At 60.8% G+C, this 18,514-nt stretch overlaps 1 protein-coding gene across 1 annotated transcript in view; it reads right to left on the bottom strand.

Annotated features, from left to right (window-relative positions):
* Nucleotides 1-238: 238 nt before the first annotated feature.
* The window catches only part of IGSF9 (immunoglobulin superfamily member 9), a 50,264-nt gene continuing 31,988 nt past the window's right edge, over nucleotides 239-18,514 (bottom strand). Inside the window, 12 exon segments of the mRNA XM_034756428.1 lie at nucleotides 239-937; nucleotides 2,228-2,373; nucleotides 7,082-7,233; nucleotides 7,235-8,600; nucleotides 8,968-9,013; nucleotides 9,992-10,162; nucleotides 10,460-10,544; nucleotides 11,379-11,629; nucleotides 12,786-12,961; nucleotides 13,299-13,422; nucleotides 14,229-14,379; nucleotides 15,389-15,505. Of these exon segments, the coding sequence (XP_034612319.1) occupies nucleotides 708-937; nucleotides 2,228-2,373; nucleotides 7,082-7,233; nucleotides 7,235-8,600; nucleotides 8,968-9,013; nucleotides 9,992-10,162; nucleotides 10,460-10,544; nucleotides 11,379-11,629; nucleotides 12,786-12,961; nucleotides 13,299-13,422; nucleotides 14,229-14,379; nucleotides 15,389-15,505 (3,015 nt within the window). The 3' untranslated portion in view covers nucleotides 239-707.

Raw genomic sequence — 18,514 nt, forward strand, 5'->3', positions numbered from 1 at the left:
GGCCACACCTGCAAGAAAAAGTGGCTTGATACTGAGTGTGTGCCTGGGTCAGATGGGGGAGGGCGCTCTGCAGGGCCAGGGGGCAGGAGATGGGGGTGGGCGCGGGGCGACGGCGGAAGACGGGGCAGGGAATTCCGCAGAGCCGGGGGGAGTTGGCAGATGGGGTGGAGACTCCCTCGCCTAGCATTGGCCCCTGTCTCCCCTTCCGACGTGGTCTGTCACTCACATGGGGGCTAAAGTCTGTGCAATTCTTTTTATTCCGTTACAAATGCCTCTGTCCTCCGCCCATCCCCTGCGAGGATCCCTTGGCCCACTCCCTGTGCTCCCTGACCTGGCCCATGGGAGCTCCTGGAGCCAGCAGGAAGGGACAAGCAGCCTGTGGCAAGTGCTGTCTGTGGGCACGGAGCCTGGGCTCAGCTCGGTCCCCACAGCTGGCCAACCAGGTGCGTAATGAAGGGCTGACCAGGCCTAACCGCACCTGGCAGGCTGAGTGCCAGGCATAGGCTCCTCCCATCACAGGCCCTAGGACAGCCTGGCAGACCAGCCACTGCAGGGGCCTCCTGAGTCCTGTCCCCGGTGCGCTGATGAGCCCATGGTGGGGTGTGGCTTCTGCCCAGCCGGGGCGCTGCAGGGATGCCCTGGCACCCGGCAGACTCTTTGCCAGCCCAGCCACACCAGGCTGTGCTGGAGAGTGGGGGTGTGTCCTCTCACAGAAGCGTGGCCTGCTCAAAGCGCTCATCGTAGCCGTGGCTGCTCATCCTCTGCCTGCGTCGCTGGGCAACCTCCCTGCGGCGCCGGTATGCCAGGAACTCCTCCCTCAGGGCCACGCAGCGAGCCTCTGGGCTGGCAAGGGGCTGCGGTGAGCCCGACGCCTCCAAGGCATCCACTGACTTGGAGTTCCCGGGGGAGCCACTGCCATCACCGGGAGCTTTGGCACCTGCAAGCCAGCAAAGGGGACAGTGTCAACGGAAGGGGGGGCAGAAAGTACCCCCCACCCCAGTCCTGCCCTCCCTCACCGTGCTCCCCAGGAGGCTGCTCCAGAGCTGGGGGAAGGGAAGCAAAGAATTACTCCTGGCTGGGACCGGCTCAGCACGGATCACACGGGCCTGCCCACAGGGGCTCCTGGCTGAGACCGGCTCAGCACCGCTCACACGGGCCCGCCCACGGGGGCTCCCGGCTGGGACTGGCTCAGCACGGCTCACACGGGCTGGCCCATGGGGGCTCCTGGCTGGCACCGGCTTAGCACAGCTCACACGGGCTGGCCCATGGGGGCTCCCGGCTGGGACTGGCTCAGCACGGCTCATATGGGGGCTCCCAGCTGGGAGTAACAGCTGGTGAGCCTGGTCCCTGGCTGGGATTGAGCAGCACCAAACAGCAGCCCTGTGGGGTTGAGGGGCTCTGACTCCAGCAGGGGATGGGGAGGAGCTAGACTGGGCCTGGTGGCCTCCAGTGTGGTGTGGTGGGGTGGGAATACAACACTGTGCCCAGCTGCCCCACTGCTAGGCCTGGAGCAGGGACATTGGAGGCTTGGTCTGAAGCCAGCCCTGGGGCAGAGTGGGAATTTTTTGTAATAGTTTGTATTAATATTGTATGTGCCTCAATTTCCCCTAGGTGGTGCATGGTTAACTAGGAGGTGGGAAAGGGTTGTTCAGCTGACAGGTCTCTACTTACTTGGCAGAGATCCAGGTGTGACTGATGCCTGGCTGTGTGGGGCCTGGGGCCCAATGCCCAATGGAGAGACTGAGAAGACAATGGCCTCTCCCACTGCCTGGACATTTGGCACCTAGCAACTAACGACCATGGATGGCCCACCCTCTGCAGGAAGCCAGCCAGGTGTGACCAGCTGGAGAACAAAGGCCTGGTGGAGCTGTTAAGTGTGGGCTCCTGGGCTGGGACTAAAGAGGGGTCAGAGGTTTCTGTGCTGGCCAAGATGGACCATGCTGTAACTTTCTGTTTCTCTGCATGCCTCATCCTGGAGGGGAGGGCTTGTGTCAACCCCTTGGATCCCAAAACACAATACAGACTCTGCTCACCTCCCATATGGAGATGCAGCCACCTTTGGAGTAGGATGGGGCAGCTGTTTATACTCACACCCTCATGCCCCTGTACAGGAGTCCAGGGCAGAGAGTGAGGGACCTGGAACAGCAGGGAGGGCTTGGGGGGCAGGACTCTGGGCAGGAGCACCCTGCAGCCCCGCATGGCAACGCCCGAGGCCCTGCTCACTCACTCTGCCGCTCCAGCTCCTGCACGGCGATGGTGGAGACGGGTCTCTTGGGGTCCCCGCTGCGGTACAGCTGTAGAGCATCCAGGATGTCTGACTCCAGCGCAAACTCCGAGTCCCACTCGTAATTCTCATCCACAGACGTGTTCCTCCTGCCAGGCAGAGAGCAAAAGCGGGTGTTAGGAGCTGGGGCACTGATGTGGGACAATGCCCAGTGCTGGGGCGGCAGGGGTAAAAGGGAGAGCAGGGGGGCTGGCTGCCCCACTGCCATCCCCAGCACCACTGGGGCGGGGGGAAGCAGGGGGAATGCTAACACACAGGGCTGGCTGCCCCACTGCCATGCTCAGTGTCAGGGAGACGAGAGCAGGGGGGACACTGCCCCAGTGCCATGCCCAGCACAGGGTGAAGGGAGACCCGAGAGGATGTTGACATGGGGCTGGCTGCTGGTGGGGGTAGGAGGGGGCAGGCTGAGGTTGCGAATGCTCTGTCTGAGGCTGTCAGGACACAGGGTGTGACCCTAGTAGGAGATGACACTAAGCTGGGGGAAGAGGTAGATACGCTGGAGGGTAGGGATAGGGTCCAGAGTGACCTAGACAAATTGGAGGATTGGGCCAAAAAAAGTCTGATGAGGTTCAACCACGATAAGTGCAGAGTCCTGCACTTAGGACAGAAGAATCCCAGGCACCACTACAGGCTGGGGACCAACTGGCTAAGCAGCAGTTCTGCAGAAAAGGACCTGGGGATTACAGTGAATGAGAAGCTGGATATGAGTCAGCAGTGTGCCCTTGTTGCCAAGAAAGGTAACGGCATATTGGGCTGTATAAGTAGGGGTATTGCCAGCAGATCGAGGGAAGTGATTATTCCCCTCTATTCAGCACTGGTGAGGCCACATCTGGAGTAGTGTGTCCAGTTTTGGCCCCCCCACTACAGAAAGGCTGTGGACAAATTGGAGAGTCCAGTGGAGGGCAATGAAAATGATTAGGGGGCCGGGGCACATGACTTACAAGGAGAGGCTGAGGGAACTGGGATTATTTAGGCTTCAGAAGAGAAGAGTGAGGGGGGATTTGATAGCAGCCTTCAACTGAAGGGGGGTTCCAAAGAGAATGGATCTAGACTATTCTCAGTGGTACCAGATGACAGAACAAGGAGCAATGGTCTCAAGTTGCAGTGGGGGAGGTCTAGGTTGGATATTAGGAAACACTATTTCACTAGGAGGGTGGTGAAGCACTGGAATGGTTTACCTAGGGAGATTGGTGGAATCTCCATCGTTTGATGGTTTTTAAAGCCCAGCTTGACAAAGCCCTGGCTGGGATGATTTAGTTGGGAATTGGTCCTGCTTTGAGCAGGGGGTTGGACTAGATGACCTCCTGAGGTCCCTTCCAACCCTAATCTTCTGTGATTCTCTGTCCCAGGGAAGCTTCACGCTTCCCACAGGGGGTGGCAAGCGACCTTCCAACTCCAGGGCCCTGGGCCTGGCATTGCACCCAGCAGGCCCCCAGGGACTGGCCACCCCTGGGTCCAGCAGGGTGGGGCCATGTGGTGCAGGATGGGAGCGAGGTCCCAATGCCCCATCCATCCCAGACCCAGGGCATGGCTTGGGCCCAGGGCAACACCTCATGGACAGGCTCAAGAAGCACAGCCTGCCGCTGGGCTTGACCTGGGCTCTGTGATGTAGCCCACCATCTTCCTCACTTCCTCCCAGCTCACTGGGCTGGACTCTCCCTGCTGCTCGGGTCCCCAGGCCAGTGACCGAGCATCCCCCCCAGCATGGGAGAGATGGGCCTTCCTGTGCGCTGGCGTCAGCAACAGCACAAGGCTACACAGCAGAGCCCCAGGGCTGGGGCGGTGACTCTGCCTGGGCTGCTGGGGTCATCTCTAGCCTCCCTTCCCCATGGGGTGCACATGCTGCTCCGTGGGCCACACAGGGGTCACTCACCGTCCCACAGCTAGATCTGCCACTGAGCCACAAAACCCCGGGCATCCGGGATGAGCCTGAGCCCATAACACTCGACAACTGGAAGCACAGTGCCCAGGGGGAACAAGCCGAGCCGGGCGTGGAGTGCCCCCCACCCTCACAGCACCCAGGGGGAGCGAGCCGAGTCGGACACGGAGTGCCCCCCCCACAGCGCCCTGGGGGAGTGAGCCAAGCCGGGTGTGGAATGCACCCCCCACCCACACAGCGCCTTGGGGGAGTGAGCCGAGCCGGGTGCAGAGTGCCCCCCACCCACACAGCGCCCTGGGGGAGCGAGCCGAGCCAGGCGCAGAGTGCCCCCCACTCACAGAGCCCTGGGGGAGTGAGCCGAGCCAGGCGCAGAGTGCCCCCCCCTCACAGCGCCCTGGGGGAGTGAGCCGGGCGTGGAGTGCCCCCCCTGCAGGGCTGGAGGCTTGTGGCTAGCCAGCCCCCGTTCCCAAAGGAGGGGCACCTGGGTGAGCAGAGAGCAGCAGGTGCTGCAGCGAGGGGGATGGTCAGGAGCCAGAAGAGCTGGAGCTGGCTTGCAGCAGTGGCTGCAGGGAGCCCGTCCGGCTCCTGCAGGGACACTGAATTGTGCCCAGCTCTGGGAACCCCCCAGCTAAGGGAGAGACACACTGGAGGGCCAGGACACAGCTGAGGACTGAGTCAAGTGGAGCCTAATGGGAAATATTTTAATTTCCTTTGGCCTGAGTTGGGTTTGAGGAGCCCTGAAAAAGGGGAAAGCTGTGGCAGGGGCTGTAGAGCCACCTCTGGTCACGAGAAGGTGCTCAGGGGTGATCCCATTACACATCCCAAACGGGGCCGCACAGTGTCCCTGAGCCCGGTGCCACCGCTGGCCTGGCCTGGCGCGTCCTGGGCCAGACCTGACCCGCTCCCCTGCAACCGTAGCACAAGACAGGAGCCCAGAGCAAGCTAGGCACACAGCAGCAGCTGACACAGTGGCCACTGGGGGGTGACAGATGCTCTGGTGACAATCCAGGCCAGGGGCAGCACAGGCCTGCACACCCCATGACCTCCAGCATTGGTGGGAGCTGGCTGTGCGGGAGCAAGCCATGGTCTGCCAGGGGACCGGTGCTAGGGGGTGGCATGCAGGGCATGGATATAAGCTCTGCTCCATTTGCTGAGGGGCTTCCCCTGACACACCCAGTGAGGCCCGCAATGAAGCTGGCTGCTAGGACGGCGTCAGCCCCGGGGTCTGGGCATGTGCCAGCTCCACAAGCACGTCCTGACATGCAGCCAGGACGCCCAGAGCTCCCTCCTGCTCGCTCTCCTGGCCCAGTACATCTCCCATGGTGCGGGCTAGGCCATGTCCAGCCCCAGAACTGCAAAGCCGCTGGGGGGTGGCGGGGAGGGGGCTGGAGGGCTTGGGAAGTGGTTTCAGAAGCTCTGGTAGGGGGAAGGGAAGAGCCTCTCCTTTCCTCACCTGCTTGGATCAGGACAAAGAGGCCTGGAGATTTCAGGGGAGGGACATTTGAATTCCTTAGTCCCCTCCCCGCAATCCCAGACACTGACAAGATGCTCCCAGCTGGGTATCTGACACTGCGTTCAGCAGTCTCGGGAATGCACCCTAACAGAGGGCTGCTGCTAAAGCAATCAGCAGTGACATGCCATTGTTAGGGTTCAGGGTCAACACCACCTTGAGGCAGCTAGAACAGTCCCCCTGCTCTCAGAGCTATCGGTCCAGGTGCCTGCAGAGCAACAGTGCCAGTTACACCTTGTGGCCAGCCTGAGGGCTCTTGGTAGCCAGGAGGCTCAGACATTTCCCATAGCGATGAAGAGATTCTGGAGCTCAGACATGAAACTACTTTAAGAACCAGCATCAGTCTGTCTGGCCACGCTGCAGGCTGATGGCTCTTACCCTCCCGGGTCTTATGCTGCCCCCCAGGCCTCTCTAACTGGTTGTTCTGGGGATGTTCAAGAGATCTGGGGGGTGAGGTAATATCTTTTATTGGACCAACTTCTGTTAGTGAGAGAGACAAGCTTTCGAGCTACACAGGGCTGGGAGAGGTACCCCCAGCGTCACTGCAAAATACAAGGGGGGACCAGAGAGTTTAGCATAAGTGGTTAACACACATCAAGGGACCATTCAAGGTGAAGTGGCTCGTTACCCCCCCTCCAGCCTAGGGAGGAAAGGAAGGTGCGGGGGAAAGCAGCTGGGGATAGGGGAGTTCTTAGCGGGAAACAAATCGTTGTAATAAACCATCAATCCAGTATCTCTGCCCAGTCCATGATTTTTAGTGTCTAGGGCAGACTGCCCCATGCCAGGTCTCCAGGAATTTCACAGCCTTTCAGCTCCCTCTTCACCCCATGGACCAACCACCAGCACTGTCTGTTGCTCTCTGCAGGAGTGTGGCAGGCTCCCACGCCCTGCTCCAGAACAAAGCCAATGGCAGCATGGACCTCCCTCACCCTTCCATGCCACAGGGGACAACAGCCTAGCAGCTGGGCATCAGCTCATGTGAACATCAGGAAGAAAAGAATCACTCACAAGAGGGGAGAGGCCAGTGGGAACTCTGCTCATAGCAGCTTAGGTCCATCTCCAGCCCCTGCATTTGCCAGTGCCAAGGGGGGCACTTTACAATCCCCAATTCCATTACACAGAGAAGGGCTTTTCATCCCTCGTTCTCCCCAGGAGCCAGGGCAGGGCAGGGCAGAGCTGAGGGTGTCGGGGTCTGGGTGGGTAAGTGCAGCTGGTTTCCAGGCTGGTAATGCCAGATTTGGGGTTCCCTCGGATAGCTCCCCATAGCCACTGCCCTGGGCTCTCAGCATCCACGCTGCAAAGCAGGCCCTGGGGTTATTATCCCCCTGTCACCGCATGAGTCAGCAGAATAGAACCCAGGAGTCCTGGGGTTTCTTCCCCCCCCCACATCCCAATCCATGCGGCTCACCTCTTGCTGACAGTGGCGACGATCAGCTCCTTCCTTGGCCTGCCCTCCTCTGCCGTGGAGCCCCGGGACTCGCTTTCGCTTTGCCAGCCCGCTGTTTCCCCTAGGGGGGAGCTGAGGTAGGTGCCCCCTAATGACAGTGCCAACGAGGGGGGGTCTCATGAAGGACACGCTGCCCCGGCCGCTACTCTGGCTGGTCAGGCTGCCCCGCAGCAGCTTCTCAGCAGGTGGCCCCTGCAGGCAGAGGGTCCCCGGGGCCTGGTGCTTCTCAGGCACCTGAGCTTCCAGCAGCTCTGCAGGCAGCGGCTGCCCTGGCAGGCTCAAGGCCCAGTTGGACTCTGAGGAGACGGCTGTGTACATCAGCTCGGTCCTGCTGCTGTCCGTGGGCGATGGCCCCCGGCCCCAGGGGGCCTGCTCCTTGGCCAGGAGCGGGTCGGAGCTGGGGCCCAGGTAGCCTGGCCACACCGTGCTCCCAGGCAGGGCAGCCTTGGCAGGGCCCATCTGTGGCTCTGGTGGTTTGAGGAGAGCCTTGCTGGGCGCTTGCTCCAGAGGAGACTCTGCAGTGCCACGCGTGTCCATGTAGTCCAGGCAGGCCGCTCCCTCCGTGCTCTGCATGGGACCCTCCTCCCGCAGCAGGGTGGGCTCCGTGCTGCCCAGGGGCTGGAGCTCACGGGGCTCCTCTTGGGGTGGCCAGTCCCCATCCACGCTCATCTCCTTGAAGAAAGGCAGGCTCAGGTACTGGAGGATCCCACTCTGGGCCGAGGAGCTGGCTCTCTGCTGGCTGCTCGGAGACCCAGAGCCCAGTGGCTTGGGGCTGGCCAGAGCTGGGGCGCTCAACAGCCTGCTGAGCACGGGGGAGCCCCCAGGGCCTGGGGAGTTGCGCAGCGTGCTGACAGTGCTCTGGCAGTGCCCCTCGCAACACATGCCGTCCCGCGGCTCCTCCACCGTGCTGAGGGGCAGCGGCATTGAGGAGGCCACAGGGCTGAGGTTGATGCTGCACAAGGGCTTGGCTTCGTCCGTGGGGCTGCTGCAGTAGCTGAAGTAGCGTCCCTGGCGGTAGCCAGAGGATCTGGCTTCTCTGCGGGCCTGGCCTGTGGCCTTGGGCCGCAGCGGCACTCCCCTCTTCCAGACAGGCTCCTCTGCCTCTGGGGGAGCGTACACCTGCAGGTAGGGTGCTGGCGGGCTGGGCTCAGGCGGGGTGGGGGAGGGATCCTGCTGCAGGAGCTCGGGGAACAGCTCCGTCTCAAGGGTGCAGAGGGAGGCCTCCCGGGGCAGCCTGTCCGTCTCCACCACAAAGCGCCCATCGGGGCCTCGGCAGATGCGCTCCAGGGGCATCGTATCCCCAATGTGGCTTTCGTACACCATGTACTTGGAGCTGCTCCTAGGGCCACCAGCGATGGTGAGGCCCAGACTGGTGCCAGCCTTCTCCCCCCACAGCAGGGTCCGGCGCAAGCTCTGATACGGGGAGGCCTGCAGCTTCAGCTTTATGGTGCTGTCCGGGCTACCAGAGCTGTGAGAATTTCTGCAGAGAAAGAGAGGAATTAATGGGGGGATCCCCCTGCCTCATGCCATGGGGCACCCCCTGCCTACTTGTTCCCCCCCATCCAACCTGGCCTGCACATTCACTCCAAGAACTGAGGACAACCCCCCAGCCCCGAGAGGGAAGGGTCAAAGTGCACGCTGGGGAGCTAGCCCCACACCAGAGCATGGCCAGTGGAGGGGTGGCCTGTTTCCCACAGCCCCACCCCAGCAGCCAGGACCCAGCCTCCCTCCCTCCCACTCGAAGCCCCACCCTGAGCCAGCGGGGAGCGAATGGGGAAAGCAAGGAGAACAGAATGGCACAGGGAGCATGGTGAGACAGGAAGATGTCGTGGAATGGTGCGACTTACTGCGGAGGTGGAAGCTTCTTGTTGGGGGAGAAGACGATTGGTGGATCTGGAAGGTCATGAGAACACAAGGGGATCACATGGCGAGCAACTCAACGTGAGATGAGGAGACTGCAGTGGCCCATGTCCACCCCTGACCCCCAGCTGAGCCCTGAGGGTCCCCATGGGTTGTGGGGGTGATCACCTGCTTGTGACAAATGGCATGAAACCCACCAGTGCCTGGGGCCACCAGACAGCCATCGGGGGATGGGTTATAGTCCCTATTGCCCTGGGGCCGGATCAGAATTGGTGCTCCCTAGAAAGGAAAGGCCCCATGTTCCATTTCCCACCCCGCTGACCCTGACAGTGCCTTGACCTAATGGTGTTGCGCTTCTCAGTTCCCCTTCCCCACAGCCCCGTTCCCAGCAGGGGACATGCCCTGGGCAGGTTTTGCTCCTCCAGGAGCAAGCAGCAGATGAAGGGAGGGGTAGAGAGGCTGGGATCAAGGGGCCTTCATCTTTCTCAGGCCTTGTCGACCGGGGAAAGTGGCACTGGTGTAACCCCGGGAGTTCAGTGACCTAGGGGCAGCCCCAGGGGACTGTGGCTCACCACGGTGGCTGGTTGCTTTTTAGCCTATGTTGGTTCCTAATGGCTGTAGCTAACCTGCACTAGCCTGGGTCAAACCAAAGTCAGAGCAGCCCCACCAACAGGGCACCCAGTTAACTGAACCACTTTGAACTCACCCTCTGGCTGCAATAGTCCTGGGATTCTGAGTGTCCCATGCCAGCCTGACCTCAGCTCCCCGCTCCTCTGGGCTCTTCCCACCCAACCAACCCAGAGGGGGCTGTCACCCAACCTGGGTTACAACCTCCTGTGCCCCCCACCTGGGCTACAACCCCTTACCCCATGTAGGGAATGACCCCTGACCCCACTGAGAGACCTCACTCCATCCTCCATTGTGTTTCTGGGCCGCCCAGCGAAGATCCCATCCCCTTGCTGTGCTCCCGGCCTCGGCAGCTGCGTGCCCATGCCAGGGCTGGGTCCCTACCTTGCCTGCGTTTCTGGAGGCGGGCGGCACGCCGGCGGTTCATGATGCAGGCTACCATGGTGCTGAAGATCACAGCCACGCTGAGGAAGCAGATGCCCCCGATGACACCAGCCAGAACAGGCTGCGGCAGGAGCTCAGGCAACTGAGTGCGGGATGGATACACCTCCATACCTGGGCAAGGTGATGGGGAGAGGCCTCAGACAGCCAGCAAGGCGAGGGGATACCGTGCTTCTCCCTTAGGGGGAAACCAGCCCATAGACACTTACCTACCTGCAGGGAGGGGCCCTCTGCTTGGGCACAATGGCCAGTTCCATTCCTGTCCCTGTCACACCCAGGCTGGCCTGGCTTGGGTGCGTGGAGGGGGCAGCACAGGAGTTGTGGCAGTACAGGTCCCCTCCCCTGCACCCAAAGGAGACCCAGGGTCCTGCCAGGGTGTGGCTGGCTGTCCAGGGCAGCAAAGAGCTTTACCTGCCGTGGAGACGTTCACGGTGTTGCTGGGGTCGCTCATGTAGATCCCGGCAAAGGCCACCAGGCGGAACTCGTAGCAGGCGTCCTGGGAGAGCAGAGGCTGCGTTAGCGTTACGGCCAGCACCTGCCGGCTCTCCCCCATGACGTGGGGCGCAGACCAGAAGCAGCTCCTGCCACAGGACCCGCAGCCATGTGTGCAGCGAGCTGAGGGTTTCCATCCCAGCACCAGATGCACCCTGTCTCAAAGCACCTCTGAAAGGTGCAGTGACACCTGGTGACAAGCAGAGCCCCTTCCGGCCAGAACCATCCACGCAGTACTCACCACCAAGGGGCCAGCGCTGGAGCAGAGCAGAACCCCATTTCCACCCCCAGTGGACTGCTGGGCAAGAGAACACTCCCATGATGCACCTTGGCCTGTGCCCGACCAGGCTGTTTGGGCCCCTATAGCCCTTCTGGGGTTTGCTGCTGTCCCGAGACTCAGAAGCCTGCAGCACCAGGGCACAGGCTCCGTAGCGCACCCTGTGAGCCAAGGCCCAGGGCTTCCCACCCTGAAGGAGCACCAGGCACCAGCCTGGAGCCACTGTTCGTCCCATGGGCTGCCAGCCCCCTGCTTGTGCAGAGCCACTCTCCACTCCCCGCCCAGGGGTCCCGCCTGGCGGGGGTCTCCAAACTCCACAAAACCAGCCGTGGGCGGGTACATCAGCACAGCGCTAATGAGGGGCCAGGAGGTGTGCCCAGCATGCCATTAGCGCCACCCAGCCCGGGAGGGGCTGCTCCTCGAGCCTAGGGCTGCATCCTTCACAGCTCAGTGCCAGGGGCTCGGGCTGCCAATCTCGGCAGCAGCAGGCGGAGACCTGGTGCAGAAACATCCAATGCAAGACCCAGAGGTTGGCATTTCAACCCCCGTCCCCCTGCCAACCTTGATGAGTCCTGGCACCAGGACCTGGGTCTTCGTGCTAGGGATGGAGCCATCCAGCCCCTCCCAGCCGCCCTGGTCCTGCCGTAACTCCAGCATGTAGCCTGTCAGGGCCACGGAGAACTGCAACGGGGGCTCCCACTGCAGCAGGACCCCGCGTGATGTCTCATTGGCCGTCAGGGACTGTGGGGGGGACAGAAAGACGTGTGTGGCTGTGGTGGGCAGCTCGGGAGGCACCTCGGTCGTCGGGAAACCTGAAGGGAAAGGAGACACTGAGGAAAAGAACCAGGCAGCCATTTGGGGAGTCGGGAAGCCCCAGGGCAGCCATTCGGGGGGCTGGGGAGAGCCCCAGGCAGCCACTTAGGGTGGGGGTGAGTCCCAGAGCAGCCATTCAGGGAGAGGAGCAGCCCCAGGCAGCCTTTTGGGGGGAGAATGGGGGAGAGCCAGCCATTCAGCGGCGTGCTGGGGGGAGCCCCAGGGCAGCCACTCAGGGCATGTGAGCTCGGGTGGGTGGCTGGGAAGCATGTTCCTCCCTTCATGATTGGAACCTCCCTGGGGGAGAGGGTGGGACCAGCTCTGGGGAGGGGACATGGGAAGGGGCAGCCCCAGAGCCCGGGGGGTTTCCAGGCATCACTTGAAGGGTGGGGGTTCCTTTCCCAGGAGTTCAGTGGGTGGGGATTCCTTCCAAAAGGTGGCCATTGGGAATGCCCCTTCTGGGGGGCCGGCAAAGGTGAGGGTAGCCCTACAGGTGAGGTCCCTCTTGTAGGTGGAGGAGCTGTTCCCAGGTGTAGGGGAGCTGTTCCCAGAGACTGGGGGAAGGTAGAAGATAATATTTCCAGGAGGCAGGGTGTTGGCAGTGGGAGAGCCATTCCCAGGGCTGGTGGGGGGGAGCCCCATTCTTGAAGGGAGGGAGTGCTGGCAGGGGGAGGGGCATTCCTGGGGCTGGGGTGGAGGGCAGTTCTCTAGGCTGCTGGCAGTGGGGGTGCCATTCCCGGGGCTCGGGAGGGGCAGTTCTCAGAGGTGCGGGCAGTGGGGAGCCCCGTTCTCTAAGGGGGGGGGGGGGGGCTGGCGGGGGGGGCCCCTTGCCGGGGGTGGGGGGGGGGGGGGCGGTTTCTGGGGGTGGGGGGGGGTGGGGGGGGGCCATTCCTGGGGCTGGCAGGTGGAGAGAGGGGAGCCTGGTTCTCAGAGGTGTGGGCAGTGGGTGGGACATTCCCGGGGTGCTGGCAGTGGGGGAGCCATTCCCGGGACTGGTGGCGGGATAGTTCTCTAGAGTGCTGGCGGTGGTGGGGCCATTCCCACAGCTGGCATGGAGGGCCCAGTTCTCAGGGGTGCAGGCGGGGGAAGAGGTAAGCTCAGTTCCCAGCTGCTGGTGGGGGGGTGGTACTCAGGGGGTGCCAGAGGCTCTCTCACCCAGGGGGAAGGAGGTGACGATCTCACTGAAGGGGCCGCTGCCCAGCTTGTTCTGGGACAGGACGCTGAACTGGTAGCCAGTGGCCGGCTGCAGGTTCTCCACCAGGAGGTACTCAGCCCCCACAGGCACCGTCAGCGACACCCAGTCATGATGGGGCCGGTTCAGGTGCTTCACCCTGAGGAGACAGAGCAGGTGAGCTGGAGCCAGCACTGGGGCCCAACCCCCCCCCACACACACACACCCTCCCCATACGCCCCCCTCAGTGAGGGCCTGTGCCTGAGAGCCCCCCCATTCACCCCTCAGGAAGGCACAGGGACACAGCCTCCACCTGTGCTGAGAGCTGGGAATTCCCCGTGTTGTGTCTGTCTTGCATGGGGCAGGGATCCCGCGCTCACACCCAGGGCTAGCCTGGGCCATAGGCTGTGCCCCCGTGGCCGCGCCAGCCCACTTCCAGAGCTGGTAGACAGGGGGTGCTCCTGGGACTCGAGAGCCCTGCCCGGCATGGGACTCACAGTGGCGTGTACCAGACGCTGAACCTCTGGAAGTATCCCCCGTCGAACCCCGGCTGCCAGGAGACGTTGGCTGCCAGGAGCAGTGGCAGCACCGAGACGTTGGTGACAGCGTGAGGGCTGGTGCCTGGTGGAGACAGTCGGGTGGGGAGTGAGTCAGGGGCCATCTCTGATCTGCCCCTCCCAGGGCTCAGGCGCTGGCTGGGAGCTGCCGGGGGCAGAGCACCACCTGGCCAGCACAAACGCCCCTCCCCACAGATGAAATGGGCAGGCACCATCCACAGGGGAGGCACCTGCATCTGTGGGCTCCCAATGGGCAGTTGCTGTGCTCAGGGGAGCGGCTGGGATGCTGGTCACCTGGGCACACTGGCCTCACACTGCAGAGTCCCTGGCAGTGCCCAATGGAGCTGGGCACAGGCCAAATCCAACATGGATTCCAGAGCGATACGGGGTCTGGGATGTGGAGATTGGGTGTTCGTCTCATATACACTCCGCCAGGCATTCCCATGCACAGCCAGTGCACACACACCTCTCAGCAGGCACAAACCCCCCCCCCCGCGCCCCCCACACCCACACCCAGCACCCCCGCCCCCCCCCCCCCCACACACACACACAGCCGCCCCTCCACCCCGAACCCCATACAAACACAAGCACTCACCCCACCCCGAGCCTCAGACACACAGACACACAGCCGCCCATCTCCACCCCGAACCCCATACACACACAATCACCCACCCCCACCCCAAGCCTCATACACACAGACACACAGCCGCCCACCTCCACCCCNCCCACCCTGAGACCCATAGACACACTGCCAATGCATCCCCCCATACATACACACACAGAGCTCCCTCCTCAAAGCCCAGCAGCCCTGGATCAGGCCTCCCGCCCACCATGGGCAGCTGGTGGTGGGGCTGGCATAGCCCAACTCACCCAGCACGTAGACGGAAGTGGTTGTGCTGATCCGGGCCACCTGGTTGCTGACCGTGCACTCCCAGGCTCCATGCTGCTCCTTAACCAGTGGCCGGAAGACGAGGCTGCTGTTCCCATCCACCTGGGCATCGCTCCTCCCTGTTGTTCCCAGCTGCAGAGCAAAGGCAGAGCCACACTGACACCGGCAGCCCAGCCCTCTCCCACCACTGCCATTGTCTACCACGGGGGAAGAGACTAAAGTGGGCTGGGCTGTGAGCACAAATTTGAGGGGGGCAGGGCCCAGCCCGTGCAGACCGGGGGCCGTGGGGGGCCGGACGGCAGGCGTGCACAGATTGGGGGGGAGATAGGGTGGCGCCGGGCTGGGTGAGTGCAGCTTGGGGAGAAAAGGGGGGCCACGAGCATAGATTGGGGCTGAGGAGAGTCTCTAGGCAGCAATCCAGCCAGCGACCAAGCTGAGCTTGCTTCCCACCACACCAGTGCAGGGCCGCATTCATCTCCAAGAGCCTTGAACCTGTCGCCCCAGTGGTGGGTGAGAAAGGTGAGGCACAGGGAGGGGTAGCGACTGGGCCGAGGTCTCACTGAGAGCTAGGGGCAGAACAGGAACAAAACCCCACAGTCCTGCGTCATCACTTTCTCAGAGGGAGGGGGCTGCCCGGAAGGAGACCCCCTCCTCCGCCTCCCCCCCACCCCGAGGGCTCTAGAAGGGTTGTTGCACAGGGCGTCTCTGCACAGGGCGAGCCTGAGGAATGAATAACCCAGGGAATGACCCCCATCCCCAGGGCTCCGCCTCTCAGGGCATGTGTCCATAAGGCAGGAGCTGCATGGGGCAGCTGGGCCGTGTGGGGCTGGCTCCCCCTGCAGCACAGAGCCAAGTCCTGGGCCAGAGTAGGTCCTGCTTGTGGAGCCCTGAAGCTCTGGGCTGCACCCCACTGCCAAGGGGAATCTGCCATGTGGATGGCCAGCAGCAGAGCCCTGGACCGAGTCCCAGGGCACTGGCCACTCACAGCTCCGTTGCCGCCGGCGGCAGCCTGAGCCAGCACCAAACCACAGGCTGGGGGAAGTGAGGGTGTGATGCCAAGGAGCCACAGTCCCTTAGCCATGGGGAACCCAGGCTCCCCAGTCCCTCCCCCCATCTGAACCCAGAGCTGCAGCCCCCCTACCTTTGCCCATGTGACTGTGGGCGGGGGATCTCCTTGGGCGGCGCATGGGATCACCAGCTCGCGGCCCACCTCCTGGAAGTACTCCTCCTTGGGGCGCAGGGTGAACACGGGAGGGTCCTGGAACAGACACACGGGTAGCTCAGCACCCCACTCTGGGGGCAGGGGGAGTGAGACAGACAGACAAAGGGGTCAGGGCTCAGCAGCTCAGGCGGGAGGTGGCACTGGCCTGGACTCATGGGCGAGAGATCCGACAGGCCCAGGGAGCAGAGCAGACAGAGGGCCCTGCACAGTGGCACTCAGGGCAGGGAAGAGACCAGCCTGAGCATTGCTACCCAGCTTGCTTTGTGGGGTGCATAGATGGGGGGGTACTGTAATAACTGGGGCCTGGCAGGCATACCCATATTGTGAGCTTAATCCAAGGTTACAGAATGGCCCAGTCACCTGTAACCATGGGTGTTGATGGGGAAAGGTACAAGAGGGAGACAGACAGGCTGGATTAGTACAAGTAAAAAGGCCTCCTGCTGGAGGTAAACAAGAGGAGCATGGGACCAAAAATCAATGCACCAGAATGGGTGTGTTGGGGATTAGGAGGGGATGAGCTATTCCACCCAACCCCCTCTTGAGGTCCTTCAAATGAAATTAGCAGCTGGCTGGGAGATGGACCAACAGGAGCAAGGTTGGCTGCCACTCCCGCTGTCTCCGGGGAGCCTGGGAGTTGCTGTGACTCCACTGGGCCTTCACTGTTCTAACCTTGAGATGTCCTCACCAGAGCAAGCGCATCACCCCCTCTACCTGAATCCTGACCATGGCAGCTCCAAGTCCTTTGGCTGTCGCCCCCTCCCTTTCCCTTCCACCCCTTACTTCTTCACTTTCCTATCTCTCAGGACTTGTCTATACAAACACATAGGTCATGCATGGTTGGCTGGCGTATACTTCTACCCTGCATTAAGTGTCCATGTGGACCGTGGTGCCATGCACTAAAAATTCCCTAGTGTGCTTTACTCTACTTCTGTTTCAAAGCAGGGTAGATCCATGTGCACTAGGGAACTTCTAGTGCACTGCAGCAGGGACCACACAGCCAGTTAGTGTCCTGCAGGCTAGTGCAGGACAGACTTACACCCCAGCTTGCCACAAAAGACAGGCTACTTACCTTGCACAGCAACCGCAGTTCGAGATGTTTTGTCCCCATGGCTGCTCCAAGTGAGGATGTGTGTGCCCATGCACTCGATTTTTCTGATAGCAGTGCCCAGAGCTTCTCCCCTGCATGCTACGCCACTCATGCTCCAGTACAAGCGCATATAGGGAGGGGTGGACCCACACCACCACAGTCCCTTCTCAGCCTCAGAACTTGGTAAAACTTTCAAGTCAAGGCAAGAGGAGAGCCAGTACTGGAGCACCCATCGGGATAAAACATCTCCAGGAACTGTGGTTACTTACCTATCACAGAGTTACTGTCCCTCTGAGTGCTTCATGCGTGGAGACTCCAGAACTGTACCTTAATGTGGAAGGGGTAGATCTGGTACAGAGTGTAGAACAGCTTCACCAAAGGCTGTGGAGTAAGGCTGTGAAAATGTGTGACCAGAGGACCACATGGTTGCCTTGAAAATGTCCTTGATGGGTAACTCCCTAAGGAAGGCAACAAAATGGATTGAGCCCTGGTGGAGTGAGCAGAGGGGATGCATCCAAGAGGACTTGTAGCTTGCCAAAATACAGGCTGATCTCAGACTACGTCAGTGGGTGAGACTGAGTGAGCCCCGTGCTCTCAGAAGAAATAAAAAGTCCGGGGGAAACCCTGAAGGGCTTATTTCCATGAAGATAGAAAGCCAAGGCTCATCTTACCCCCAGTGTATGGAGTGGGTCTATTCTCTGGATGAGTGGGACTTGGGATAAAACACCAGCAGCTGAACGTCCTGATTGATGTGGAACGCTGATGACATTTTAGGGAGGAAGTGAGGGTAGGACACAGCATAATGTTGTCCAGATAAAGCACTGTCTACAGCAGATCAGCTGGTTCCCCTACCCTTCTGGCTGAGGGGACTTTCACAAGGATAAAGTGAAGGATAGATGGAGTAGCAAGTAGGTTGCCACGAGCTCAAAGAGAGGTCCTCTTAATGCGTTATGCACTAAATTGAGGTTGCAGGGTAGGGTAGGGTCCTGTACTGGAGGAAACAATTTAAGGAGGCCATTAAGGAATCTTGCTGTCATAGGATGTGTGAAGACCGACAAACCCTTGATTGGCAAATGGAATACTGTGATGGCAGCTAAATGAACCCTGACAGAGCGCAGGGACAGTCCCAGAGATTTCAGACTTAGTCGGCTAGTGAGGATGAATGCCAAGGGAAAAATCAGCAGGGGATATAGAGTGGTGGGTGCATCAGATCTGGAAGCGCTTCAACTTCCGCAGGTGAGTCCTTCGTGTGGTTAGTTTCCTGCTATTCAGTAAAACTGACTGAACTTCAGGAGAACATTCCGGTTCTAGGCCCGAGAACCATTGCAAAGTCAGGCCTTGAGGTGCAAGGATGATAGGTTAGGGTGGGTTATGGAGCCCAACTCCTGGGTCAGGAGGTCTGTCATTAGAGGACGCTGCAGAGGCAGATATTTTGCCAGATGGATCATGGTCGGGAACCACCTGTCTCAGACACACCCGAGCCATAAAAATGAACGCTGCTTTCTCTTGTTTCAATTTAAGCAGGGCTTTGTGGATCAGTGGAGTTCGATGGAAGGCATATAATAGACCCTGGGGCCAAGAGGCAAGGAATGCATCTGCCAGGGAGTCATGACCATGTCCCCCTCCCGTCCCCCACCCGAGAATGGGTAGCGATATTTTGAGTTAGAAGCTGTGGCAAAGAGGTCTATCTGTTGAAGAACCCAGGTAAAGCAGATCTCTTCAACGAATATATCGGTCAGCTCCCACTCATTGTCTTGATGGAAAATTCTGCTCAGCGAATGCGCGATGGTGTTCTGTGATCCTGGCAGATAGATCACGGCGATATCGGTGTACTGGGGTATGCACCAGTTCCATAGTCTCAGTGACCCTTCACCTAAGAATTGGCATTTTGCTTCTCCTTGGGAGTTTATATAGTACGTGGCCTCCTGGTGGTTGTCCAACCTCACTTTGACTGACTG

This window comes from Trachemys scripta, chromosome 24, assembly GCF_013100865.1.
Source record: "Trachemys scripta elegans isolate TJP31775 chromosome 24, CAS_Tse_1.0, whole genome shotgun sequence".
In the NCBI taxonomy this organism is placed as follows: domain Eukaryota; kingdom Metazoa; phylum Chordata; order Testudines; family Emydidae; genus Trachemys; species Trachemys scripta.